This window comes from Sus scrofa, chromosome 1, assembly GCF_054392235.1.
Source record: "Sus scrofa isolate SSC_HxYL_T2T_F1_AM1 chromosome 1, Sscrofa_HxYL_maternal_Yorkshire_Landrace_v2.0, whole genome shotgun sequence".
Classification (NCBI taxonomy): Eukaryota; Metazoa; Chordata; class Mammalia; order Artiodactyla; family Suidae; genus Sus; species Sus scrofa.
In genome coordinates, this window is record NC_139383.1 from 135,846,012 (window position 1) to 135,869,049 (window position 23,038).

The following is a 23,038-nucleotide window of genomic DNA, read 5'->3' on the forward strand; positions in this document are numbered from 1 at the left end:
AGCATTGCTTTGTTAGCCAATTTTTTTTCAGCCTTTCAGGGCTGTACCTACGGCACATAGGTTCCCAGGTAAATCGGAGCTGCAGCTGCCAGCCTACATCATAACCAAGGCAACGCCAGATCCCAGCTGCCTGTGACCCATGGCTGGCTGCAGCTTGAGGCAATGTGGGATTTGTAACCCACTGAGCAAGGCCAAGGATCAAAGCCGCATCCTTACGCATACTAGTAGGGACCCACCGAGCCAAAATGGGAACTCCCTGTTAGTCAATTTTTTAAGCTGCACATTTTTACAATGTACATGGTATTTCCTCTATCATAAGCCATGAAATGAGGAACAATATCAGATGTTTCAGCATCTACTATAGCCCTTCCACTCAGTGTGGTGGGAGGACCAGTTGTATCTGTATCATCTGGGAGCCTGTTAGAACTACACAGGGACCCCATCCCAGCGAGACCTACAGAATCTGAAACTTCAATTTAACAAGTTCCCCAGGAGATTTGTGTTCACATTAAAGTTTGAAAAACACTGTTCTGTAACACCGACTAGAATGTGAACAGGGCAAAAACTCCACGAATATTTTGAGGGCCCTGGGAATCCTAGGGGATTCTCAGTTTTACCATCACATCTTACTCTACTCCAGCTTTAAGGCCTCTTCCCTTTGCGACATCTCTTGAGTCTTTGCCCCCTTACAAGGTAAATAGGAGCCTAAGAATAAGGGAGACACTGAGGCAGTGCCAAGGGGGGTGGGAGTGGGAGTGGGATGTTGGTGAGGTGAAGCTGCTTTCTAACTGAGCCAAAAGAAAATGTTGGCGTCAGCTTCAGGGTTACAACGTTTCTGGGGAGAAACGCTTTATTTCTAAGACAAAAATGCCTATTGCTTGAGCATCCCAGCCTCTGGAAGATAAGGGGTTTGTGATAGACAACATTGGAACTGTTTCTAGACTTGATTTATTGACTTGTCTGTTTTTATTCTGTCACTAATCTGATTGACAATGAAACCCAGGATGTGACTTGAAGGGATTTCTCTGTGCGCACACTGCCCTTAGGGCGGGGAGGAAGAGGGGGCATCTGCTTAGCGCGGGTGCGCCTGTGAGTGGGAGGGATTTGCCTGAGAGAAGGATGTGTGGAAACCCCACGGGAGACGTGGGTGCCTCTAGGGAGTTGACTGTAACGTGAGGCGTATCTGCCCAGAGTGGGTTTGAGTATGTGCGGGCGGGGCGGGCAGTTAGATTGGAGGCAGTAGGTGGGGCTCCCATGGTAGCACGCGGGAGGTGGTGGTTACAGACACATCTTACAGAACAGCCCCTGTTTCATACCCCACCCCAGTTTTTCCTCCTACGATATTATTTCCCAGGTGGGAGGCCTTGGGGAGGGTAAAGGTGGGGGCGGAAGGCTCCGGAGGGCCAAGAACCCTGGAGTCTGAGGGCTCCCCTCTCGGCGTCACGCGGGAGGTGGGAGGTGGGGAGGGGAACATATAAGGACAGGTGCGCCCCCAGCAGGGGCACGTTTGGGCGACACATGGGGGATTCATCCTCAGAGGTCGCATTCCCTGCCCTCGGGGTCGCCACTTTACTTCTCCAGTATTCACAAGGGCTGGAAGCCTCAGCCCTTCTTTTACATGGGGCAGGGGAGGTAGACCCTTTTAGGTAGCGGAACCCCGCCCCTCCCTTGTTACTGACGAGCCCTACCCCCTCCAGCCGCCAGTGGAGCTCCGCCCCCTCCCCGCCCCCTCCCCGCCCCCAGCCAGGCCGCTGCTCTCCCCGCGTTCAGTCTGGCTGGCCCCATGTTACTGAGCGGAGCTCCTCCGGCTGGCTCCGGCCCGGGGCCGCGGGCGCAGGGGAGCGCAGGGGGCGGCCCGGGGGGATCGCGCCGGGGCGCCGGGGGTGCAGGAGCCGGCCCAGGAGGGGGTAGCAGCGGCGGAGTGGCCAAGTGGCTCCGGGAGCATCTGGGCTTCCGCGGCGGGGGCGGCGGCGGAGGTGGAGGCAAACCGGCGCCCCCCGAACCGGACTACCGCCCCCCTACACCCTCCCCGGCCGCACCCCCCGCACCACCCCCGGACATCTTGGCCGCCTACCGACTGCAGAAGGAGCGCGACTTCGAAGACCCCTATTCCGGGGGGCCGTCCGGCTCCGCTGCCCTAGCCACCCCTGCCGTCCCCGGCCCCACGCCGCCTCCGCGTCACGGCTCGCCCCCCCACCGACTTATTCGGGTCGAGACCCCTGGCCCCCCAGCGCCCCCTCCTGAGGAAAGGATCTCTGGACTTCCCGCCAGCAGCGACCGGGTGAGTGCCGCGCCGGGCGGAGGTGTCCAGGAGGAGAGGTGGTCAGCGGTCTGGGGCTTTCGAGAGGGACAAAGGTGCCCTGGCCGGGTCCGGGCCCCGCGGTGTCACGGTTCCTGGCGGACACAATTTTAGTCCCGGTCCCCAGGGTTCGGAGCCTTCATCCACCTTTGTTCAGATTCTCGACCTTCTTACCTGGGACGTGCTCCCCAAACTCTGCCTCTATCCCCTATTACTGCCCCAGAACTAGTGACACTCCCCCCCCACCCGCCCCCGCCCAGGCTCTGCTCTCCTCATCGCAGCCCCCGGAGCCTAATCAAGGAGCCTTTTTCTAACGGAATTTGAGCTCCCCTTCTCCCCCTTTTTATGGCCTTTCTGCCCCCTGGGAGCAGCAGCTCACTGCCCTTTGATCTCTGACCCCCGCCCCCAACCCCAGGGCGGCAGAGCTAGCACAAAGCTCCTTTCTTCCTTTTAAGAAAGCCAGAGCATCTTTGTAGGTGCTGAAGCTCCAGGAAGGAGGCGCAGGCTGGGTTTCTCTCTGTGGACACAGCAAGAGCTGGCCTTTGCCTTGCCCAGTGGCACTGGAGCCGGGTGGACTGTTGTTCTCAGGAAGCCAGAACAGGCAGTATGCAGGTCTTCACCAAGGATGCTGACCATTGAGATCCAGGCAGGCCCATTCTTTGTCCCCCCAGGTATGGGAACAATCTATGCTCAGAACCTGTTGCCCATAAGGGGCTAAGCAACTGAGTCCACTTCTCCTTTCCTCTCCTCCTCTTGGCCTCCTCTTGCCCAGGTTCATTCTAAGGGTGGTTACAGCTTTTCATGAATCTGCAGGCTTGGGGTGGAGAGGAGGGCTGGGCATTCACTGTTCCTGAGAACATCCACTGTGCCTTAGAGGCCCCTGTTAGAGAAGCCACCCCCTGCCCAACCCAGTGTGGCCTTATCCCTCCCTGACAGCTGAAAGCCATCTCCAGGTCCCTGTAGCGCTAAATTCTAAGACTATGACTCTGTGGGCTGCCCTGGCGCTGTTGTCCCTCTTCACTTACCCCTGGGAGCTTAGCTCTGGGGCTTTCTCCCCTCTCCTCAGCAGAGAACACAGTTTTATTTGATTGGAGGCAAAGTTGCTGTCTGAATCCATTGGCTCCATCCAGGGTTGAGGCTTTCAGCTGAGAGCATGCCACTGTTCTGCCTGATTTCTTGGGTAAGAAAATTGTGTCAGGGTCAGAACAGTAGCCTCAGGAATGTGAATTATTTTTCCCCTAGTTCCTGCTGTGGGGCATGGCTTCCCATCCTGGGCCAGGATCCTTAGTCTACAGAAGGAAGCTGTGCTTTCTTCACTCATCCTTTGCTTTCTCTTCTTCCTAACTGTTCCCTGCTGTTGCGGGCGATGTGTGGTGATGGTGGCAGTGAGGCAGACAGAACATCAGGCCTTGTTCTTACTATTGACCAGTTAGCCTCCTCCTCCCTGACCACTGCCTGCTGGCACATGGGCCTGAATTGTCCCTGGGCCTCCTCCCCTCTGCATCGTCTTGAAATGCTCCCCTCTGCATCGTCTTGAAATGGCATAACAGGCTGCCCACCAAGTTCTGTGGGCTCCTCCTGGGTCAGGACTGGGAACATATCTTCCTCATATTGTGTCTCTCAAGTACCTGACAAAATGTTTGGCATAAAGAGGAGTGGTGCATAAAAATGTCCTGCCAGGGTGACCTGAGGGTCAGAGACTCTCTTAACTACAGTTTCCCTTGTACATTTCCCCAGAGACCTCCCCCCCAAGGAAGGGGCTGTGCCCACACAACCATGCAGAAACCCACAGATCCTTCTCACGGAGGGCATCCATGCCTCCCCCTGGGTTGCCTCTGTGGTCTGTGGCTTGGGGGCTAAGAGGTATATGACTCCTTTGTCAGCTTCAGGGACAGGATGTAATACAGCAGGATTTCCTTGGAGCCACACAATCTGTTGCTCAGTGTGTGTGTGAGAAGGACCAGGATGCCATCTGAGCTGGCGCAGGCAGAGGGATGCTGACCTGGGGCCCCCCACCATTCAGAGAGCAGCTCCACCCCTTTAGGAGCAGAGTTCAGAGTATCTTCTTAGGGAGAGCCCAGACTATGTACCTAGGCCCCTTATCCTTGCAAAGCTCACAAAGAGTTGTGGCTTCTGGACAGTGAGCTGGCCTGGTCCCCAGGTGGGCTTCTGTTCCATGTGGTTGCTTTCTTCCTGGCCTTGGTTTCCCCTCCTCTCAGCCTTGGCTTGTTGCTTTTGGGTCAACTTCCTGAGGTAAGTTGAGGCTGGGGACCAGGTTGTGCCTTGGACTGGCTCATTTCTCTCTGCAGCCCAGATGTTGGGTGGGTCAGAACCCTCTGAGAGGTGCTGAATGGTGAGGTTTGGTGAAATGGGTAGAAATGCTTCTGTGGTGAACCAGAGACGTTGAGGAGGAATGAGCTAGTGGATTTGGGGGCGAGGGAGAACCCTGAGAGGCCTTGGGGCTCAGGACCATTAGCCTTCTCCCTATGCAGGGCTCTGGCTGCTGGCCCACCCTGAGACCCATGGCTGCAGTTAGCAGGGGTGCAAGGGTGGCCATCTGGGCAGCCCTGGCATGGCAGGTGTGGGAGCAGCAGGAGGCGCATCCTGTACCAGGCAGGCAGGGCCTTGCCATCTGGCTGTGGGAAGGCTCCCTTGTGGTGCTGGACCCTGTCTGGCCAACAGACCATGCTCTGGCAGGGGGGCTAGAGAGCTGCATCTACCCTTGCTTTGCTCCCTTTTCTTAGGCCTTCAATAGGAAAAACCTGATCTGATTAGGAAAGGGGGATGGGGATGGGAGAGGGGCTCCGGCTGGAAGCAGCTTTGAGCTGCCTGTGACCATCTGCACAGTGTGTCCTTTGCCTCCATCATGCCAAGATATGTGTGTGTGAAAGAGAGACAAAGACAGAGACAGAGAATAGAGAATGAGAGTGAGAGAGCAAAACAGAGAGGTGACTTGAACAATAAGACAGTCAGACACCCGGTATGAATTGAAACTAGGGCTCTTGTTCTTAGCTCATGGAAAGACTTCTGGGGTTCATGAACCTCCAGAAATTGTGTGCAGATGTTTGGGTGTACGAGCATTTTTCTGGGAAAAGGCTCAGTGCTCTCAGATTCTCATTGGTGTTCACAGGGCCCAAAATATTAAGAACTTTAAGGAATAGATACTATACTTCATAGATGGTGTCCACAGGGACTTGGATCCTCAAGGACCCAAATTTGGAAATGAGCAAACAGACTGGAAGAAGAAAGTGGAGGATACAAAGGGTGAACGGGACATATCTACCCTGGGGCTAGGAGGGCAGGTAGGGGGCCTCCCTTAGCCTTTGTTCTTTGAGTGTTTGAGTGTCATTAAGCAACACCGGTCTAGGCACTGAAAGAAACTCACTACCTAGAAGACTGGACCCTTGTCTCTCTTTTTTTTTTTTCTTTTCTAGGGCCACACCTGCGGCATATGGAGATTCCTAGGCTAGGGTTCTAATCGGAGCTGTAGCCTCCGGCCTACGCCACAGCCACAGCAACGCGGGATCCGAGCCAAGTCTGCAGCCTACACCACAGCTCACAGCAATGCTGGATCCTTAACCCACTGAGCAAGGCCAGGGATCAAACCCACAACCTCATGGTTCCTAGTTGGATTTGTTAACCACTGAGCCACGACGGGAACTCCATCAGTAGTTTTTAATATATATAAAAAAAAAAGACATCCCAACACATACAAAAATCCTTGGGCTTAAAGGAAACCTAAGTCTGTTACTAGAAGCCTGGTTAAAAGATGCAGCTAAGAAGGAAAATACAGTGCATATTTCTCTAGAGAGCAGTTTTTAAGGAAGTTTAGGGGTAAGAAGTTTAAAGCTAGTTTGATTGGCTTATATCCCAGGCTCAAACTGAACTGGGGAAAGGTCACAGTGCTAGGTATAGAGTAATGGGACAGTGGTCACTACCCAGAGCCTTGAAATGGATCTTGCTGTCATACAATGCAGGCAACAGAGAGTGAGATAAAAAATAATCAAGCTGCCAACCAATATCTTTAGATCGCACATTCATCATGTAGGTCCAAAAGGTGTAGTCATAGGCCTCTTTTGAGTTTGTTTGCTTTATTTTTTATTTTTATTTTTTTGTCTTTTTGCCATTTCTAGGGCCGCTCCTGCGGCCCCAGGCTAGGGGTCGAATCAGAGCTGTAGCTGCTCCAGCCTATGCCAGAGCCACAGCAACGCCAGATCCACAACCCACTGAATGAGACTAGGATCGAACCCACAACCTCATGGTTCCTAGTCAGATTCGTTAACCACTGAGCCACAACGGGAACTTGAGTTTGTTTGCTTTAGTTTTCCTTCTTATGACTTCCAGAGTCTGGAGGTATGATCTTTTTATTTCACGTGTGCCCTTGTGTCCTCTAATGGAGATGGAGGAAAAAAGAAGGGTCCAGGTCAAGGGACCTTTATGGGCTGGTGAGACCCCTGAACCCTTTGTGGCCAGGGCTAGCTGTCTCTGCTGCTGGTGGTGCCACCGCCCTTGATGCTTCAAGGAGGGCTGAGGTCCGAGGCTACCATGGAATAGTGTGGCATGCATGTCTACACTGTCCCCACTAGGCTCTCAGTCCTTCCAGAAAACATCTGCATCTTGTTGGCTTGGCCAGTGACTCAGTGACACTGCAGCCCTGGTATTTCACCCATTGGGAGCCAGAAACAGCTGGGACCCTGTGACCATGGATGGGAGCAGCTGGCTGGGGCCCAGGGCTTGGAGGGGTACCTGCAGCCTACTGCAGTTGCTTTCATCACAAAACCAGTGTGAAATGATATGAGAGCAGAGGCCAGGATCCAAGCCCTGCATGAGTGAACCTGTGGTGCCTCCAGAGCCTGGAGCCTAGCCTTAAGGTGCTTCACTCTTTTGGAGATTGTTTTGCTTCTGAGCTTCTAGAGGAAATAGGAATCTGTTCTTTTTTGTATTTAACAATGTAATCGTGGACATGGACTGAACCTCTACTTGTATCTAGCACCATTTGAAGCAGCTGATGTGTATTAGACCAGTTGATCATTACAACAACCTATGAGGAAAAGTCTGTTATTATTCCAGCATTACAAACAGGGAGACTGAAGCTCAGGAATGTTGTCACACCTGGAGTTCCTGTTGTGGTGCAGCAGAAACAAATCCAAATAGGAACCATGAGGTTGTGGGTTTGATCCCTGGCCCTGCTCAGTGGGTTAAGGATCCAGCATTGCCGTGAGCTGTGGTGTACGTCATAGACATGGCTCAGATCCTTCATGGCTGTGACTGTGGCATAGGCTGGCAGCTGTAGTTCTGATTCGACTCCTAGTCTGGGAATCTCCATATGCCGCAGGTGTGGCCCTAAAAAGCAAAAAAAAAAAAAAGGAATGTTGTCACACTTGCATGGTTTCACAGCTAGTAAACTGGAGAGCTGAGGCAGCCAGTGCCTTGCATGGGACCTTTGCACCTGCTGAGAGGAAATGTTCACTAAGCTTTTGCTAATGAAAGAGGGGAAGGAGGCTCTTAAAGAAGGAATGAGGAGGGCATTCTGTGCTGAGTTCACCATTTCCTGAATGCTGAAGGCCAGCACTTGCCACCCGATCCTCAAGTGGCCACAGGCACACCTTATGAGGGTCTTAAAGAATTGGTGGCATGGGAAGTTCTAGCGCTGGCTCAGTGGTTAAGGAACCCAACTAGCATCCATGAGGATGCAGGTTAGATCCCTGGCCTTGCTCAGTGGGTTAAGGATCCACCATTGCTGTGAGTTGTGGTGTAGGTCGCAGACACGCCTCAGATCCCACATTGCTGTGGCTGTGGCATAGGCTTCTGTGGCTGTGGCATAGGCCTTTGGCTACAGCTCCATTTCGACCCCTAGCCTGGGAGCTTCCATATGCCGCCGGTACAGCCCTAAAAAGATAAAAAGACAAAAAAAAAAAAAAAAAAAAAACAGTTGGTGGCATGGGTTGCATGTCTGTGGTGTTTGCATGTTATACAAGCAGGGCATGCTTAGTAATTAGGGAAAGACAACAAATTTGTTGGTGTGAAGGAATTTTCTAGGCAGATAAAATTGGGAAGGCATTCCAGTAAGTGGGAACAGAAGGTACAAAAAGTTTGATCTTGAGGAAGGTAAATAGTACACCATTTCCCAAACTGACAGATTTTTCAATGGAAAGGGGATTTCGTGGTTAAATGCTTTGGAGAAATATTGAATTAAACAAAATCAGACTATTCTTTTGGCTTCAGGACTTCTCACAGCCTTTAACACACTAAGGTGTATTTTAAACCTATAAGTAGAGGAGAGAGATGCTACATTTCCCATTTTGGGGAAGAATCTATGGCAAAGTACAGAGAGTCAGGAGGCCTGGGTATTTCTTGTCTCTGTTGCTACACCCTGCACAAGCACCGGGCTCTGAGACCTTAATGCCTGAATATAGGAGATTATCAAGGCTAACATTTATTGAGCACTGACTCTTGCCAGCCTCTGGGCCAAGGACCTTTTTTACATTCAATGTCCTCTACCCAGTCCTATAAGGTAGGTATTAGTATGATCCCCATTCTACATAATAAAAACCCAGAGGCTTCCAGACATTAAATGTAAACCAAAGAAATGGAGAAAAGGGGCAGCTATGGACTTTGGGGACCTTGCAGAGGCCAAATCCTGTGACATGTGTCCTCCTTTCTTTCCAGGCCTCAAAACCCCATGAGTGGGTCAGAGCCCAGCTGCAGAGTGGAGGGCCGAACCAGATGGCGGACTTGCCTACTACCTTAAGAGAGGCTTGGGCAGGAAGGAAAGTCAAAGCCTGACAGCTGTTTTGGGAGGGGCACTGCCCAACTGAACAGAGCAGGGTCCTGGAGGCACCCTGCTGGCTGGCACAAAGGGAGGGGGGAATCTGGCTGGCAGGAGGTATGGGAGCAAGGGACTCTCTGGGCAACTAGTTTGGAAATATTTCAGCATTTCTACAGCATTCTCACTACCAGAGAGTTTGCCTAAATATAGGTCCTGGCTTTAGGTGCCTTCCCTGACAGTTCCTTCCTTCTGCCCTTGAGTCAGAAGGCTGTGATCCACATCAAATGTTGATGCTCCTGACAGGTTGCCTCTAGAGCCCCTACTCCCTACTGGTCAGTCACAGTTAGGATGAATGGGGATCCGAGCGTCTCTGTCACTCCAGAAGATGGAGTCTAAGAAGGCGGCCTTTCAAGCATCTAGTAGATGTGCACGGAGCACCTACTGTGTGCCAGGCCCTGCGATGGCTTCAGTATACAATTGTGAGCATGTCAGAGTTGGGCGGAGGGCCCGTAAAGTAAGCAGTGTCAGAAGCCTACAGTTTTGTCTCCTCACATGATCTAGAAGCTGCTGGGAAACAGGCCCTATCTCTGACAGGGTCCTCTATGCTCAGGGCAGGTGCTGGTCCTGCCAGCCTTCTCAGCAGGTGTCCCTGCTGCTGCTCCCAGTTCCGGCCCTGTGGGTGGCTCTTGTGGGTGCCCCATCCCAGGGCGGGGGCTGGGGCTTCCTTGAGCAGGGTGTGGAGCCAGGAATGGAACAGAGGAGCCATTGAGCTGCCCACAGAGCTGCCACCTGGGTGCCCAGAGGCCCTGCGGGCTGGTGCTGGGGAGGCCCACACAGGCCTGGGAGGGGTTGCAGCTCCTGGCACTGGCCCAAGACTCCAGTGGGAAGGGTGCTGCCTGACCCTCTGACTGGCTTGGGAAGGGGTTGGGGGGCTCCATGGAGTTGGGGAGGGGGTACTAGGGCTTGGGCCAGGTGCTTCTGCTTACTGAGCAGCTTCCAGGGGCTTATAACCCCTATCTGACTCCCCAGCCAGACTCATGCTTCGTCCTCTTCTGAGTGAACAAGGAAAAGTGCTTCCTTTGTTCATTCTTCCTTCCTGTTTCATATGAACTAATTTAACAGATACTTACTGAGCACTTTTAGGGATTGGGAATATGGCAGTAAACATGGTTCCTGCCCTCAGGAAGTTCACAGTCTGCAGGAAGACAGATAATAAAACAAGTGTTTACTATAGAGTGTGATGATTGCCCGGCACAGAGGCCTAACCACCTGTGGAGGAGAATGGAAGGCTTTCTAAAGAAAAATCATCTGACCCAGGTAAAGGGAAAGCCTTTGAGATAAAAAGAGATTATAGAGCTTTCAGGTAACAAAGTGACCCAGGCTGGGTAGAGAGGACCCAAAGAGGAAAGTGGAATCTTTAAATCCCTTTAACTTTTGGACTTTTTCTTGCAGGCACTGGAGAGCCTTTGCAAGGTTTAAGGAGAGCACATCTGTTGATTCTGAGTGCCACATATGAGTGTGAGGCTGGGGTGGGTACCCAGTGGGCTGGCTCCAGAGCCCCTTGGTCAAGTAGGTGGGGCTGTGGGTGCCTGCTAGCCTGGGATGAGGCAGCTCTGGGTGGGAGTGGATTTCTTTTCTCTACTTCTTGGAGAAAGGAGGATTAGGAGTATAGGGCTCTGTGGGGAGATGGGCAATGATCTAGAAGTGATCTGGTGATCTAGTGCCTACTTTGAACCCAGTGCTTGTGGGAGCTAGAGAGACAAAAATGACGGAGTCCTAGGCTAGTAGGTATCTGGTGGTAGGGATGGGATGATCTGAGGTGGTGGTCTTCTCAGAGAGTTGAGGGAGGTAAAGGAGCTGGAAGTCTGGAACAAGGTGAAAAGAAGTGAGAGCTGAACTGAGGGATGAGATGGTAGGAGCTGTTGGGATACACTTCAGAGACCCCTCGAGGGGTTTGGTGGTGGTGGAGGCAGGGAGCATGCAGATGTAGTCTCTGAGGTAGGAAGTCTTCTTTCTCCACTTCCACCTTATCAGGGATCCCAGATCCTGTCACCCAGGGGCAGGGTGGTCACCTCTACAGCCTCCCTGCCCAGCTGGCTTCCACAGCCCTTATCTGGCCCAGAACCAAAGCCCAGATCAAGAACAGGGGAGAGGCTGGAGCAGCCTTTTCCCCATGCTGCAACCCCAGAGCTACCTCTTGTCAACATCTGGCACCCCAGTGTGCAGTGCTCCCCGCCCCAAGGTACTGGCAGCGCTGGGCAGGTTGGGCTCCGTCTCTGCCTCAGCGGGTCCTCCAAGTCTGAGCCCAGCTTGGAGAAAGGCTCTATTGTCCTTAGCTGCACCCCGCCCTGAGCACCTTGGGCTACTCTGCAGGGTGTGCAGCTTGTGGTTCACTTCACCTTGACAGGGAGCAGGGACAGAGGGGTGGCCATGAGCCATTTGTGTGGGAGAAAGGGGCAGCGTGGGATGGGGAGGGCCAAGGCCATGACTTTCCTGTCCCTGTCCTTCAAGAGCCCAAGGGATTTCAGAAGAGCACAAACCTTGTCTGTCTCAGGACTGTCCTAAAGTGTCTCTCTCTAGCCAGGATGCCCAGTGATAGCAGGTTGGACGCATGATTTTGCATAAAAGGCAGAGCTTCCATTCCTGGTTCCTCCACTTATGTGGAATTGGCCCTGGGCATGTTTTTCCCTACCTGCCCTGAGCCTCCATGTCCTTAAAATGAGGATAGTGATTCCCACACAACATTGTGATGGATGTTGTGAGGATAAACCAGTGAACTGTGACATAAAGTCAGTATTCAGCCCTTTCTTCCTTTGATGGTCAGCAAATATTTATTTGTTTAGCATGTGGGAATGCAGTGGTAGGCATGGACCAAACTAGGATTCCCCCAGTTGCCTACTGTTTTCTGCTACTCTTTGAACTCTTTCCACCAACAGTTCTCTGAATTAATTCCCTCTGGTAGGTTGTCTGATAATAGGTTCTGGTCCTGCCTGGGCCCTGACTGAAGCAGGCCTTAAGGCCCAGAGCCTCATCCTGGCCATTTAGCCTAGGGGATGGCCCAGAGTAACAAAATTAATAGAAAAGAAAGGTGTACCATTGGCAGCCTAGTGGGGAGACTCCTGCAAAAGAAGAGCCAGAGTTTGCCCCCATTCCAGCTCCTGGGCAGCCTGCCCAGAACTCTTGCTCTCATGGACAGAGCATTTGGGGAGAAGCAGAGCTGTCTTTTGTATCTCTGAAGCCTGCTTGCCTCACTCTCTTCCTACAGTTGGCAATCCTGGAAGACTATGCAGACCCGTTTGATGTTCAGGAGACTGGTGAAGGCCCAGCAGGAGCTTCAGGAGCCCCAGAGAAGCTCCCTGAAAATGATGGCTACATGGAGCCCTATGAGGCCCAAAAGATGATGGCTGGTGAGTGATGGAGTCAGGGTGGGAAGTGGGGGTTGCTCCCTGAGGCCTGAGTATCTATCTGCAGAACAGGCCCTGGGACCCACAAGTCTAAGGAATGATTCCTTGGTCCCTAGAAAATATGGAGAAAGCCTTTGCTGGGTCCTTGGGGACGGTGGCCATTTCCTTCTAGATAGCTGTTTTGGAGAAGGAGCTGGGACTTAGGCCTGAGGTGGTAGAGAAGACTGTACAACCAAAGGTCAGACAACAGAAGTATTTGGGATAGTCAGGAAGGGCAGCTAGTGGTGTGGGCTGGTGGTCATTGATCCCAAGAAGAGAATCACTAGCTTGAGGGAAGGTGATGGGTTTGAAATGATGACTATCAAAGTGAAACATCTCTGTGGCGATCGGAAACACATGACTAGCAATGCAGATGCAGTGCGTGTGAGATTGAGCAAGTAGTTCAAGGATTAAGGCCAGGGAGAAATGAATGAGACTCAGCCCTGGGAAAGGGATCCAGGGAAAGAAACCCAACGGGGGTGATCAGAGAGAAGGACAGGGATGGATCAGTGTAAGCCTAGGCCCTAAGGCAGGATGAAAGGAAGGTTTGTTTAGGGGCAAATAATCTTAGTGCTGGGCATGCAGGAGAGCTAAGATGAGAGAGACCAAGAGTGGTGGTGAAAGGCCTCAAAGGATTTGGACTTGCTCCAAAAGGGGGAGAGGAGCCATTAAGTATGCTTGAGGAAGAAAGGAACAGGATGAATATGGCATTTTAAGAGGATTACTGAGGCTCTGGTATACAGAACAGGCTAGAAGAACTGGGCATCATAAAGATGTGTTAGTAGGCTATTGTGGAAATTGTTGAGGCTTAAGGGACCAATAATTAACACCCCTTTCTTCCCCTCTGAGCTTGGAAATAATTGACAAATAGGATTAAGTAAATAGACAGATGGAGATAGCAGTGTCAGCTTTACGACTGCTAAAGTTGATTGGAGAATGTTACTTACCTATGTCACCACAATGGGCTTCTTAATACTTTGTCCAATATTAAACTTGCCCACTCAGGCTTGGGCAATGCGGGACAGCTACAGGCCTCTGCACGGGGGCAGGAGGAAAAAGAACCAGAGTCTTTTCTCTGCAAGCAGGCAGACCTGGGAAAGAAAGGAAGCATCCACTGGGCAATCAGATAAAACTGCTTTTCCTCCTTAGGAGAGGTGGGTGAGGGGCAGAGAGCAGTAGAGTGTTACTTCATGGAGGCCATGAAGCGTGGAACTATAGCATGGAGGTCTGTTCTAGCAGTAATCTAGACATGGAGAGACAAGGGTAAGTGTCATCCAGAATTAGCAGTGAACACGTGGGATTCAGAAAATGAAGGAGACAAAGGAGAGCAGTGTAGTAGACAGAAAAGGAAAAAGTGAGAGGGGCATGGACCTCCAGGAGGTCCTTGTATGTGAAAATCTGCACTTTTTTTTTTTTCCCCTGGGGAGTAGCTCCATGGCTTTTATCAGATTTTTGCTGAGGTCAGTGATCCCCAAAAGAGGACCACAGAACAGACTAGAAGAACTTTGGGAAGTTTGAAACGTCTTTACGACAGTTGGAAATGCATAGATGCAAAGAGTGCCAGAACACTGGGGAGTGAGGGCAGGGAGAAATGAGTAAGTTTTAGTCCCAGGTAACAGATACCAAGAAAGGATCCAGGGAAAGAGAGCAAACAGGGGTGATCAGAGAGGAGGACAGTCCATGAAAATGACCTGTCAAAGGAGACAGTCAAGGAGGGGGTGGTCAGCAGTATCTGAGAAGAAAGGATTTTCTGATTGCGAAACGACATAACTTGGGACATAAGGAAATCAATGGATCTAGGTAGCAAGGAGGAGATGACCCCTGCTTCAGTTTGTTAAATGTGTAAGCCTCAGCTCCTCAGCCCTTGCTGGCCAAGTCACAGGATCTTCTTTCACTTTCAAACATCTCTGCCCCTGCCTCTGTTGAGTCCCATGCTTTTGGACACCCAGAGGTGTTTTGAGGGCAGGGGATCCCACTTGCATGGCCACTGGGCTCCCCCCAGAGCCAGAAGCATCTCCTTAGAAGGCTCGTAGCTGGGGAGCACTACTGGGGTGACGGGGGGAGAGATGAGCCAGGCAGCCAGGTCTCACTCCTCCCCTCCTGCCTTGCCCTGGCAGAGATCCGGGGCTCCAAGGAGACAGCAGCTCAGCCCCTGCCTCTGTATGACACACCCTATGAGCCAGAGGAGGAGGGGGCCACCCCAGAGGGTGAAGGGGCCCCCTGGCCCCGGGAGTCTCGCCTGCCTGAGGATGACGAGAGGCCCCCCGAGGAGTATGACCAGCCCTGGGAATGGAAGAAGGAACGGATTTCCAAAGCCTTTGCTGGTGAGTCCCAGGTGGGGAGGGCAGGTCTGCTGGGGCCTCTGAGTTGCTTTCCAGGCTCAGGGGAATGGGAGGAATGAACCCTAGGGGCAGCCAGGAAGCCCCAGAACTGGGCTCAAGGGAAGTGTTGAGTCTGCACCACGGAAAGTGGTGATTCGGGCATTGTGGACACAGCAGTGTGTATGTACAGAGTCAGGAATTGATTCCCTGTATCACCACCTCTCAGAGGCCAGAAGGCCTGGGCTACTTCCATCTTTTGGGGGGTGGGGTATATTTAAAAATAAAGAAATTCCAAACAAAATGATAAAACTTGTGGCATATATTAAATGATTACACTTAACAAAGGAAGGCATTTAACACTCCAGACAATGAAAACAGCTGTGTGCATAACCTTTAGAGATAGCAGCCCTGATTAGAAGACTTTTCAGTGTCTTCCCAGTGGTAGCTATGCCAGACCATGGGCCCCTAGCCCCAAAGGGATTTCTCAGGAGTAGGAACCAGTGGGGAGAGGGAGGCTGTGAGAAATCCGCTTTGTTGAATGCTCAGGTTTCTCCTGTACTAAGCACCCCAGTGTCCATCCCAGGCCCAGAGTTCAACATGGGGAAGGTCTGAGTGGGTGGTTTATCAGTAAGAACGTAAAGGATTTAAATGCCATTAGACACTCCCACTTCCACGTCCTCCTCAGCCCTCCTTGGGCAAGGGGCTTATCCTGGTGCTGGACCCATTTCTTCCCTCTGTCTTCCACCCTGGCAGTCAGACTGGGAAACCACAGGTTTCTAATTTGTTTCCTATAAAGCGTGCACCATTGAGGATGGGCCGTTTATTTCCAGAAGTCTCCTTGGAGAATCAATACTGTTTGGATTGCTTAATGGGAAAATCTATGCTCATCATTAGGAAACCTAGTTAGCAGTCCTGCAGCCGCCAGTGGCATCACTCTTCTAATTGTCAAGGCTCAGGATTGAGGGTGTAGGGGGTAAATTTCAATAAAACATCTGCCCCTGTGTCTGAGTGTTCCTGACAGGCTGAGGCTGGGCTGTCTCAGGTCTCCCTGCCCATGAGTTCCCAGGCTACAGGTGGAAGGGGGAAGAGAGGCCAGGAGGGGGGGTGCCAGCAGGCTGTGGGGGTGCCCAAGTGGTCCTGGGAGTTATGGGCAGCTCCTTGTCCTGTGTTCCCCTGTCTGGTCCCTTTGGGACCTAGAGGCTTGTGAGAGGTCAGACAAATGGGACCTTTGGGGATCGCAGAACAAGACCCTGTGTCCTGCTGTCTGCAACCTGAGCCTCCCACCCTGGTGTGGTCAGTGTGGCTCCATCCATCCCTCCAAGAATCCTGTTCTTCCCTCAGAAGCTGCCCCTGCCTCTTCTCTGACCCTCCTCCTTTCTAGGCTGTCCTGTGTCCTGGCTCTGGGTTTTGGTGTCTCAACCTCTGCCTTTCTCTGTCTCTGTCTCTGTCCCTGTCTGTCTCTCTTCTCCCTGCTGCTTCTGGCTCCAGTTGACATTAAAGTCATCAAAGACCTACCTTGGCCTCCACCGGTGGGACAGCTGGACAGCAGCCCCTCCCTGCCCGACGGGGACAGGGACATCTCCGGTCCAGCCTCACCCCTCCTTGAGTCCAGCCTGGAGGACAGCAGCGGTGGGTCCTGTGGGGACTTCTGGCCAGGGTGACATGTATTCTCACCCCTCAGGCCCTATGGAATTGGATTGTAGGAGCTGAGAGGTGGGGCAGAGTTCAGAGAACCAAGGAGGAGTCCCTCTTGCCTTGGAGGAAGATGGAATGGATAAAGTACACATTCCTCCTTCCCCTAAAGGTGTGAGGAAGGAATCTTCTAAGGGAGGCCCCTTCTAAGAATCTTCCCCACCATGTCATGAAACCCACTATTTTAAATTCACTTACTTGGGCAGAATTTTGACCAGATCCTTCAGCAATGCAAATAACTCCTGAGCAGAGTGATGCTAGCACAAAAGTGTCTAACTCTTTCGAGTAAAGGAAAGATCTGATCTCTGCCTTTGATGCCGGAAAGACAATGAGGGCTTGAAAGTGCTACAAGGAAAGAAAAAAGAGCCCAAATGGGGAGAAAGAAATCATTGCACACTTTGCTTATGTTCCGTTCTATCCAGAATGGGCAGCCAAGGGTGTGCATGCATCTGTGCCTACAAGTGAGCACCTGTTTGTACATTTGTGCCTGAGTGTGAAGGGGTATTTTTTAAATACAGGATGAAGGAGGGCCTTTGGCACCTGTGGAGGTGTGCTTGTGTTCCTGTAGCCCACTGGCTTCAGACCTCCCCAGGGAGGCTCAGCGGTCAGGCCTGCCCTGGCCTTGGAAGGGCAGAGCTGCCTCCGCTGGGCTTCTGTGAGTGGGGGAGGGGAGCCTATGGGCAGCAACCTTGGGGCGGGGGAGGGGTGGGCTGGCTGGCGGCTTTGGGTAGGATTAGCCTGTCAGGATGGCACCAAGGGGAATCGGATAATTGTTCTCAGATCGATAAGTCATTTCTAGAGAATGGCTTGGCAGGGTGATTTGGAGAACGGTAATGAACTCTGAGGAGGAGAAAGAAACAATATTATCAGCGCTGAAGCCACCCTGAGGGGGATGGAATAAGGGAAGGCAGTCAGCTGCCCCAGAGGGAGAAGCTTAAGTGGTTTCTCATGTTGCTCCTCTCCCCTCCTGCCCAGTGTGGGGACTTGGAGGCCCTGTGTGGCACAGGAGGGCTAAGCCCTGTCCCTACCACTTCCCCCACCAGGCGTGGACCCAGGATACTGTCCCTAGAGCCAGTCAGGCCCAAGAGCATGCCCCACCCTTCCTGAATATTCCTTTGTCCTCTTTTTGCTGGAAATGGGGATGGGGCACTGGCTATTCTATAGGGCTCTACCTCTAGGGTCTTCAGAGTCTATGACTGGTATGTTCCCCACAGCTCAGTTTGAAGGATCTGAGAAGAGCTGCCTGTCACCTGGCCGGGAGGAGAAGGGGCGGCTCCCTCCCCGACTCTCTGCAGGGAACCCCAAGTCAGCCAAGTCCCTAAGCGTGGAGCCCAGCAGCCCCCTGGGGGAGTGGACAGACCCAGCATTGCCTCTGGAAAACCAGGTGTGAGTGTCTGTGTCCAGCTGGGGACTCTCCCCTCCTGGCACTGTCTCGCCTGCAGGGGAGATCAGAATGGGTGGGCCTGGATGGCCAAGGACCCAGCAGAGATGCCCCCGTTCTCTCTCTTGTTCTCAGCTGGTACCACGGGGCCATCAGTCGAACAGATGCCGAGAACCTGCTCCGGCTGTGCAAGGAAGCCAGCTACCTGGTGCGCAACAGTGAGACCAGCAAGAATGACTTCTCCCTGTCCCTCAAGTGAGTGGGCCGGCACCTGGTGACTTTAGGCAGGATGAACCTGTCAGGATGATTTGGGGAATCTGTGGGAGGAAAACCAGCAGGACAGGAGGAGACTCCAGTATCTCCCCTACGCCCAGCCAAGCTGGGCAGATCATCATCCCTGTGAATATGTGCCAGCTCTGGGCCAGACCCTGGGCATATAGAAAGGTCTGAGGCTCAGCCCCTGCTTCCAAGAAACTTGGTGTCCACTGGGGGAAGCGGTTGAGCTATAGAATCCAGCTCAGGAAGGTTCTGTCACTTTCTAGCCCTGTGGCCGGAGCCCCTTTAACCTCTCTGGGCCTCAATTTCCTTACTTATAAAATAGAGGAATAATAATATTTGCATTATAGGGAAAGATTAAATGAAATCACTACCATCATTCTTTAATGGAAGTCCAAGCAAGTAGATAGGAACTTTGCCTAGGGTTCTTAACAGGGTGAGATGGAGGCTGGGTCCTGGGAGGAGGGTGGAGCAGTGGACACACAGCTATTCTTGTTCACTCTGGAATGGGCAGAAGGTCTGGGTGCTAGAGGCTTTAAAGGGCCCTGGAAGAGGGAGGGGAGGCAGGGCTTTTCCTTAGCCTTCCACTCTGGGCACAGATATGCTCAGGTCAGCATCAGCTTCCCAGGTTCTACTGACAGGATGGCCAGTCCTCTCCTTGGCATCCAGGAGTTCTGCCTGGTAGAACTTGCACCCCATGTGGCAGTCTGTCAGAGTGCCATGTCCATTCACATCCTCCATCACTACTGGGGCATCTGTCCCACTTCTGCCATATTTTCTAGGAGGCATCAGAGCACAAGTATACCTCTACTTAGAACATATCCAATATATGGAAAGTTGGGAGTATCAAACAGATCCATTTGGGGATAATTTATTCAACTTCACCAAAAGATAATGAAGGAAAAAAATGCCAGACTATAGTCAGATTACCTGAATTTCATTCTTTGTTTTAATAAAACTAGCTTGGGAGTTCCTGTCGTGGCGCAGTGGTTAGCGAATCCGACTAGGAACCATGAGGTTGCGGGTTCGATCCCTGCCCTTGCTCAGTGGGTTAACGATCTGGCGTTGTCGTGAGCTGTGGTGTAGGTCACAGACGCGGCTCGGATCCTGCGTTGCTGTGGCTCTGGCGTAGGCTGGCGGCTACAGCTCCAATTCGACCCCTAGCCTGGGAACCTCCATATGCTGTGAGAGCGGCCCAAAGAAATAGCAAAAAGACAAAAAAATAAATAAATAAATAAATAAAACTAGCTTGGAGTTCCCTGGTGGTCTATCAGGTTAAGGATCTGGTGTTTTTACTGCTTGGCTCAGGTAGCTGCTCTGGTGCAGGTTTGATCCCTGCCCCAGGAACTTCCACTTGTGATGGGTATAGCCCTACCCCTCCTCCCCAAACCTAGCTTTATGACCCAAGGCAAATTACTTAACCTCTCTGGGCTTCCATTTCTCCCTTTAAAAAATATGTCCACGGGTACATCTTAGGTTTCTTCCAGTTCTTATGCTTGGGGAGTCTTCACATTATAAAATCAAAGAAGTATTTGGGAAAAATTCATTTGTCAAAATTTGATTTACATAACTTCAGGAATGTGTATTGCTCTAAAAATTCATAGAGCACCTGCTATGTGCCAAGCAGCATATACACCATCACCAAACCAGCTACCATCCTGCAAGATCCAAAGAGGTATGTGACTTGCTCAAGGCCATCAGTTAATGAAGTGCTCAAAGCAGGATCTGAACCCAGCTCAGGCTGACTCTAAGAACCATACTGTTCCATTGCACTGTTCCACCCCTCAAGTTGGGTATGGTCCAAGGGAAGAGGAGATAGCAGGATCTGGCTCCCTGAGCAGAGCAGAACTGAGCCTAAGCACAGCTTTAGCCTGAGGAGTGAAAGAGGGAGGCAGGGCTGGACTCCACTCCAGCCTAGGCTGATCTGGCCCCGCCAGCGTCTGCCTGCCAGAGCCTCATTTGCATATAAATGGGCTTCTTTGAAATACAATTATGGTTTCTCCTCTCTCTGTAATGGAAGGGCTTTCACTGGTAATTAAACAGCTTCCTCCAAAAGCCTGCCAGCCTTGGCCCTGCGGCCCAGCTAGTCCCACCCTGTTTCCCTGAGAGGGTCAGGCAAGGGCTCTGCTGTGTCTTAATGGACCCTTGGGACTTTGTCCCAGGAGGTTAGTTATCCCGATGGAGGCTGAGGTCTCAGCTTCCAACTCAGTTCTCTGACCACTTGTTGCCCTTCATGGCCAGATCTGTCCCTTAAGGAGAAGATACAATATAAAGTGTTTTGGAGACGCAATTCCTCCAAGTGGACTTCTGGGAGGGGGCTGTCCCCAGACTGTGAGAGTGAAGGGCCTATACTGCTGCTCATAGCCTTGGGCCTGGGTCTCACCTGAGGGTGATCATTCACTGCCCCAGAGGCTGTACATTTTCCTCAGGCCTATGTGGGCACTGTCAACTTCAGTTGTTTATCTCAGACCAACAGATGAAGCATGGCCCCACACCCTGACATGCACACCCAGGCTTTGGAGCACTGAACCCCAAGGAGGGAAGGGAGGATAAGGTTAAGGGCCTGTGTTTTCCTCCCATCCTTTTCTTTAGTCTCCCCACTCTCTCTGAGCTTTTTCACTTGTCGGCCTAGTGAAATGGGTCCAGTCAGAGCCCTCTCTTCACAGACATGGGATGCAAGTGAAGAGGTGAGGTGCCAGCCTCACCTCTCAAGGGTGGGGGCCTCACAAGTCCTACCTCCCACACTAGCTTCTGAGCCCAGCCCTTGTCCCCAGGTAGGTCCTGACCAGCAGAGACAAGTACTCTAGCTTCAGGGCTTGCCCAAGCATTGCCTGTCTATGTTTCAGACCAGGGGCCTGGCTGCCTGGGCCTGTGGTAATTTGAACAAAGGTTCTTGCTGGGAGCTGGCCAGAACTCTGAGCAGCAGGGTCTTTGTCTCATGGGCAGGGCTGGGCACTAATGCTGATTTCCTGGATTGTGATGGGGAGATGGGAGAGGCAGTGAAGCGAGTCCTGAGGGAGGGAATGGAGCTGCAGACTCACTGATGATGTCATCCCAGGCAGAAGAGCTGGATAGATGAGCTGGGCAATTGGCCCAAGGCCCAGTAAGCAGGAGGGTGAAGGGATGCCCCCAGGACAAGGCAGCTGAGTATTCCCAGATTGGGGGGCGGGGGGATGTCCAGAGCAGCTCACCCTCCTCCCCTAGTCTCTTCAAGAGAGAGCCCCAACCAAGAGTCCCTTGGTTGTTCTATCTACCCACCCACTGCCCTGCCAAGGGTGTCATAAGGAGCTTTCCCCCCACCCCCTACAGGTGTCCTCCCCCACAGCTCAAGGAGGGGGAGGGTACCCCCTCCACATAGACTGGGGACCAATGGTAACTGGATCCCAGGGTTGGGGGGTACTGCTGATCATTCCTTTCTACCTGTACACACCCTGTACACTCACCACACACCCATTCTTGACACACCCTGTGCCCTCACCACAAAACCAATGCCTACTGCTGCCTACTCACAAAATCCCCTCCATTCCCTCCCTGCTTTTCTGGACTGACCTCCACCTTCCCTAGTTGTTTCCACTCTCTGCTGTCTTGGAACAACCGCGTTTGCTGCTGCCAGGGGAGGAGGGGGGGTACTGGAGAGGGCCCCCACTCACCAGGGTCTCCCCTCCTCTTCCTAGGAGCAGTCAGGGCTTCATGCACATGAAGCTGTCCCGGACCAAGGAACACAAGTACGTGCTGGGCCAGAACAGCCCGCCCTTCAGCAGCGTCCCTGAAATCGTGCACCACTACGCCAGCCGCAAGCTGCCCATTAAGGGGGCTGAGCACATGTCCCTGCTCTACCCCGTGGCCATCCGGACTCTGTAGGTGTGAGGCATGGACACTGTGACAGATCCGGACTCAGCCCTGTGCTCATCCCCTGCCTAAGGGCTGTGGCCCTTTTTGGGCCCCAAGATCTCATACCTTTCTTCCCCCGTGCTTGGAATACTGGAAGGTGGAGATTCCTTAATTTATTCTAAAGGGGAAGGGCTACGGGGGCCTTGGAGGAAGAGGTGGTCTGGAGCTGAGGATAAAGGAATCCCTGGGGAGAAAGGATGGCACTTGGAAGAAGGGGACTTTAGAATCTTCTGGTCTCCTGAGGAGTTTAAGATCGAGAGCTCCCAGCTCCTTTCAGCCCCTAGGGCAGAGGTGGGATCTCCTTAGCCGCCTCTGCTCTTTCCCGCCACTCTCTTGCCCTGGGGTGGCGGTGTGGATGTGGGGTGGAGCTGAACGCAGTAGCCCCGCGGGGCGCCCTGACCATCTCCATCTTTCTCCGCCTCCACCCTTAAACCTCGGCGGGTTCCGCCCAGAGTCTGGTGCGGGCTTTGGGAAGGCAGACCCTTGGGATGGAGATGGCATTGGGGGTGGGGAAGGAGGGGAAGGACTCGGCTGGAGGGAACTTGTGCGGGCCCCGGCCGACCCGGCTCCGGGCCAGAGGCAATAAATAAACCCGGTCCTGCCAGGCACAGCCGCGTCCGCGCTTCCAGCGCCGCTCCCCGGGCCGACGTGGGAGGGAGAGGAGTGAGTACAGATTCTGTTTATAAATCAGCTTTGGAGCAGAACTGGGAGGCTGTGAAAAGCACTTTCGAACCATCAAGTTCGTTCCTTTGACGAAATGTCAGAACATCCCCCGTCCCCGGCTGTGGGCACCCGGAGCGGGCTGGCCCCGCGGCGCCCCCTCCCCGCCCCCCGGGCGAGCGCGGCTCCCCGTGAGCGCGTCCAATTTCCTGCCAACAGCCATTTGTCTAGGAGGAGGGGAGCCGCGGAGAGACAAAGAGGCAGCACGCCAGCCGGGAGGGAGTGGGGCGGCCCTGCCACGCGGAA

General features: G+C 52.8%; 1 protein-coding gene across 4 annotated transcripts; it reads left to right on the forward strand.

Moving 5' to 3' along the window:
• The first annotated feature begins 1,768 nt into the window (after positions 1–1,768).
• Positions 1,769–22,680, forward strand: SHF (Src homology 2 domain containing F). Of its 4 annotated transcripts, XM_005659641.4 has the most exons (7): positions 1,769–2,281; positions 12,334–12,475; positions 14,629–14,835; positions 16,321–16,461; positions 17,739–17,910; positions 18,041–18,160; positions 21,856–22,680. In XM_005659641.4, the coding sequence occupies exons 1-7, from the start codon at positions 1,784–1,786 to the stop codon at positions 22,040–22,042; spliced, it is 1,467 nt and encodes a 488-aa protein (XP_005659698.1). In that variant the 5' UTR covers positions 1,769–1,783; the 3' UTR covers positions 22,043–22,680. The 4 variants fall into 4 exon arrangements, with proteins under 4 accessions (XP_005659698.1, XP_005659699.1, XP_013848497.1 ...); XM_005659642.4 differs by lacking the exon at positions 16,321–16,461; XM_013993043.3 differs by lacking the exons at positions 16,321–16,461; positions 17,739–17,910.
• Positions 22,681–23,038: the final 358 nt, after the last annotated feature.

What these genes read in the sequence shown, in the direction of transcription:
- SHF (XM_005659641.4), top strand. Translation starts at nt 1,784, where the DNA reads ATGTTACTGAGCGGAGCTCCTCCGGCTGGCTCCGGCCCGGGGCCGCGG. An exon ending in GGCCCAAAAGATGATGGCTG is followed by an intron (nt 12,476 to 14,628) that starts GTGAGTGATGGA and finishes TTGCCCTGGCAG; the next exon opens with AGATCCGGGGCTCCAAGGAG. An exon ending in GATTTCCAAAGCCTTTGCTG is followed by an intron (nt 14,836 to 16,320) that starts GTGAGTCCCAGG and finishes TTCTGGCTCCAG; the next exon opens with TTGACATTAAAGTCATCAAA.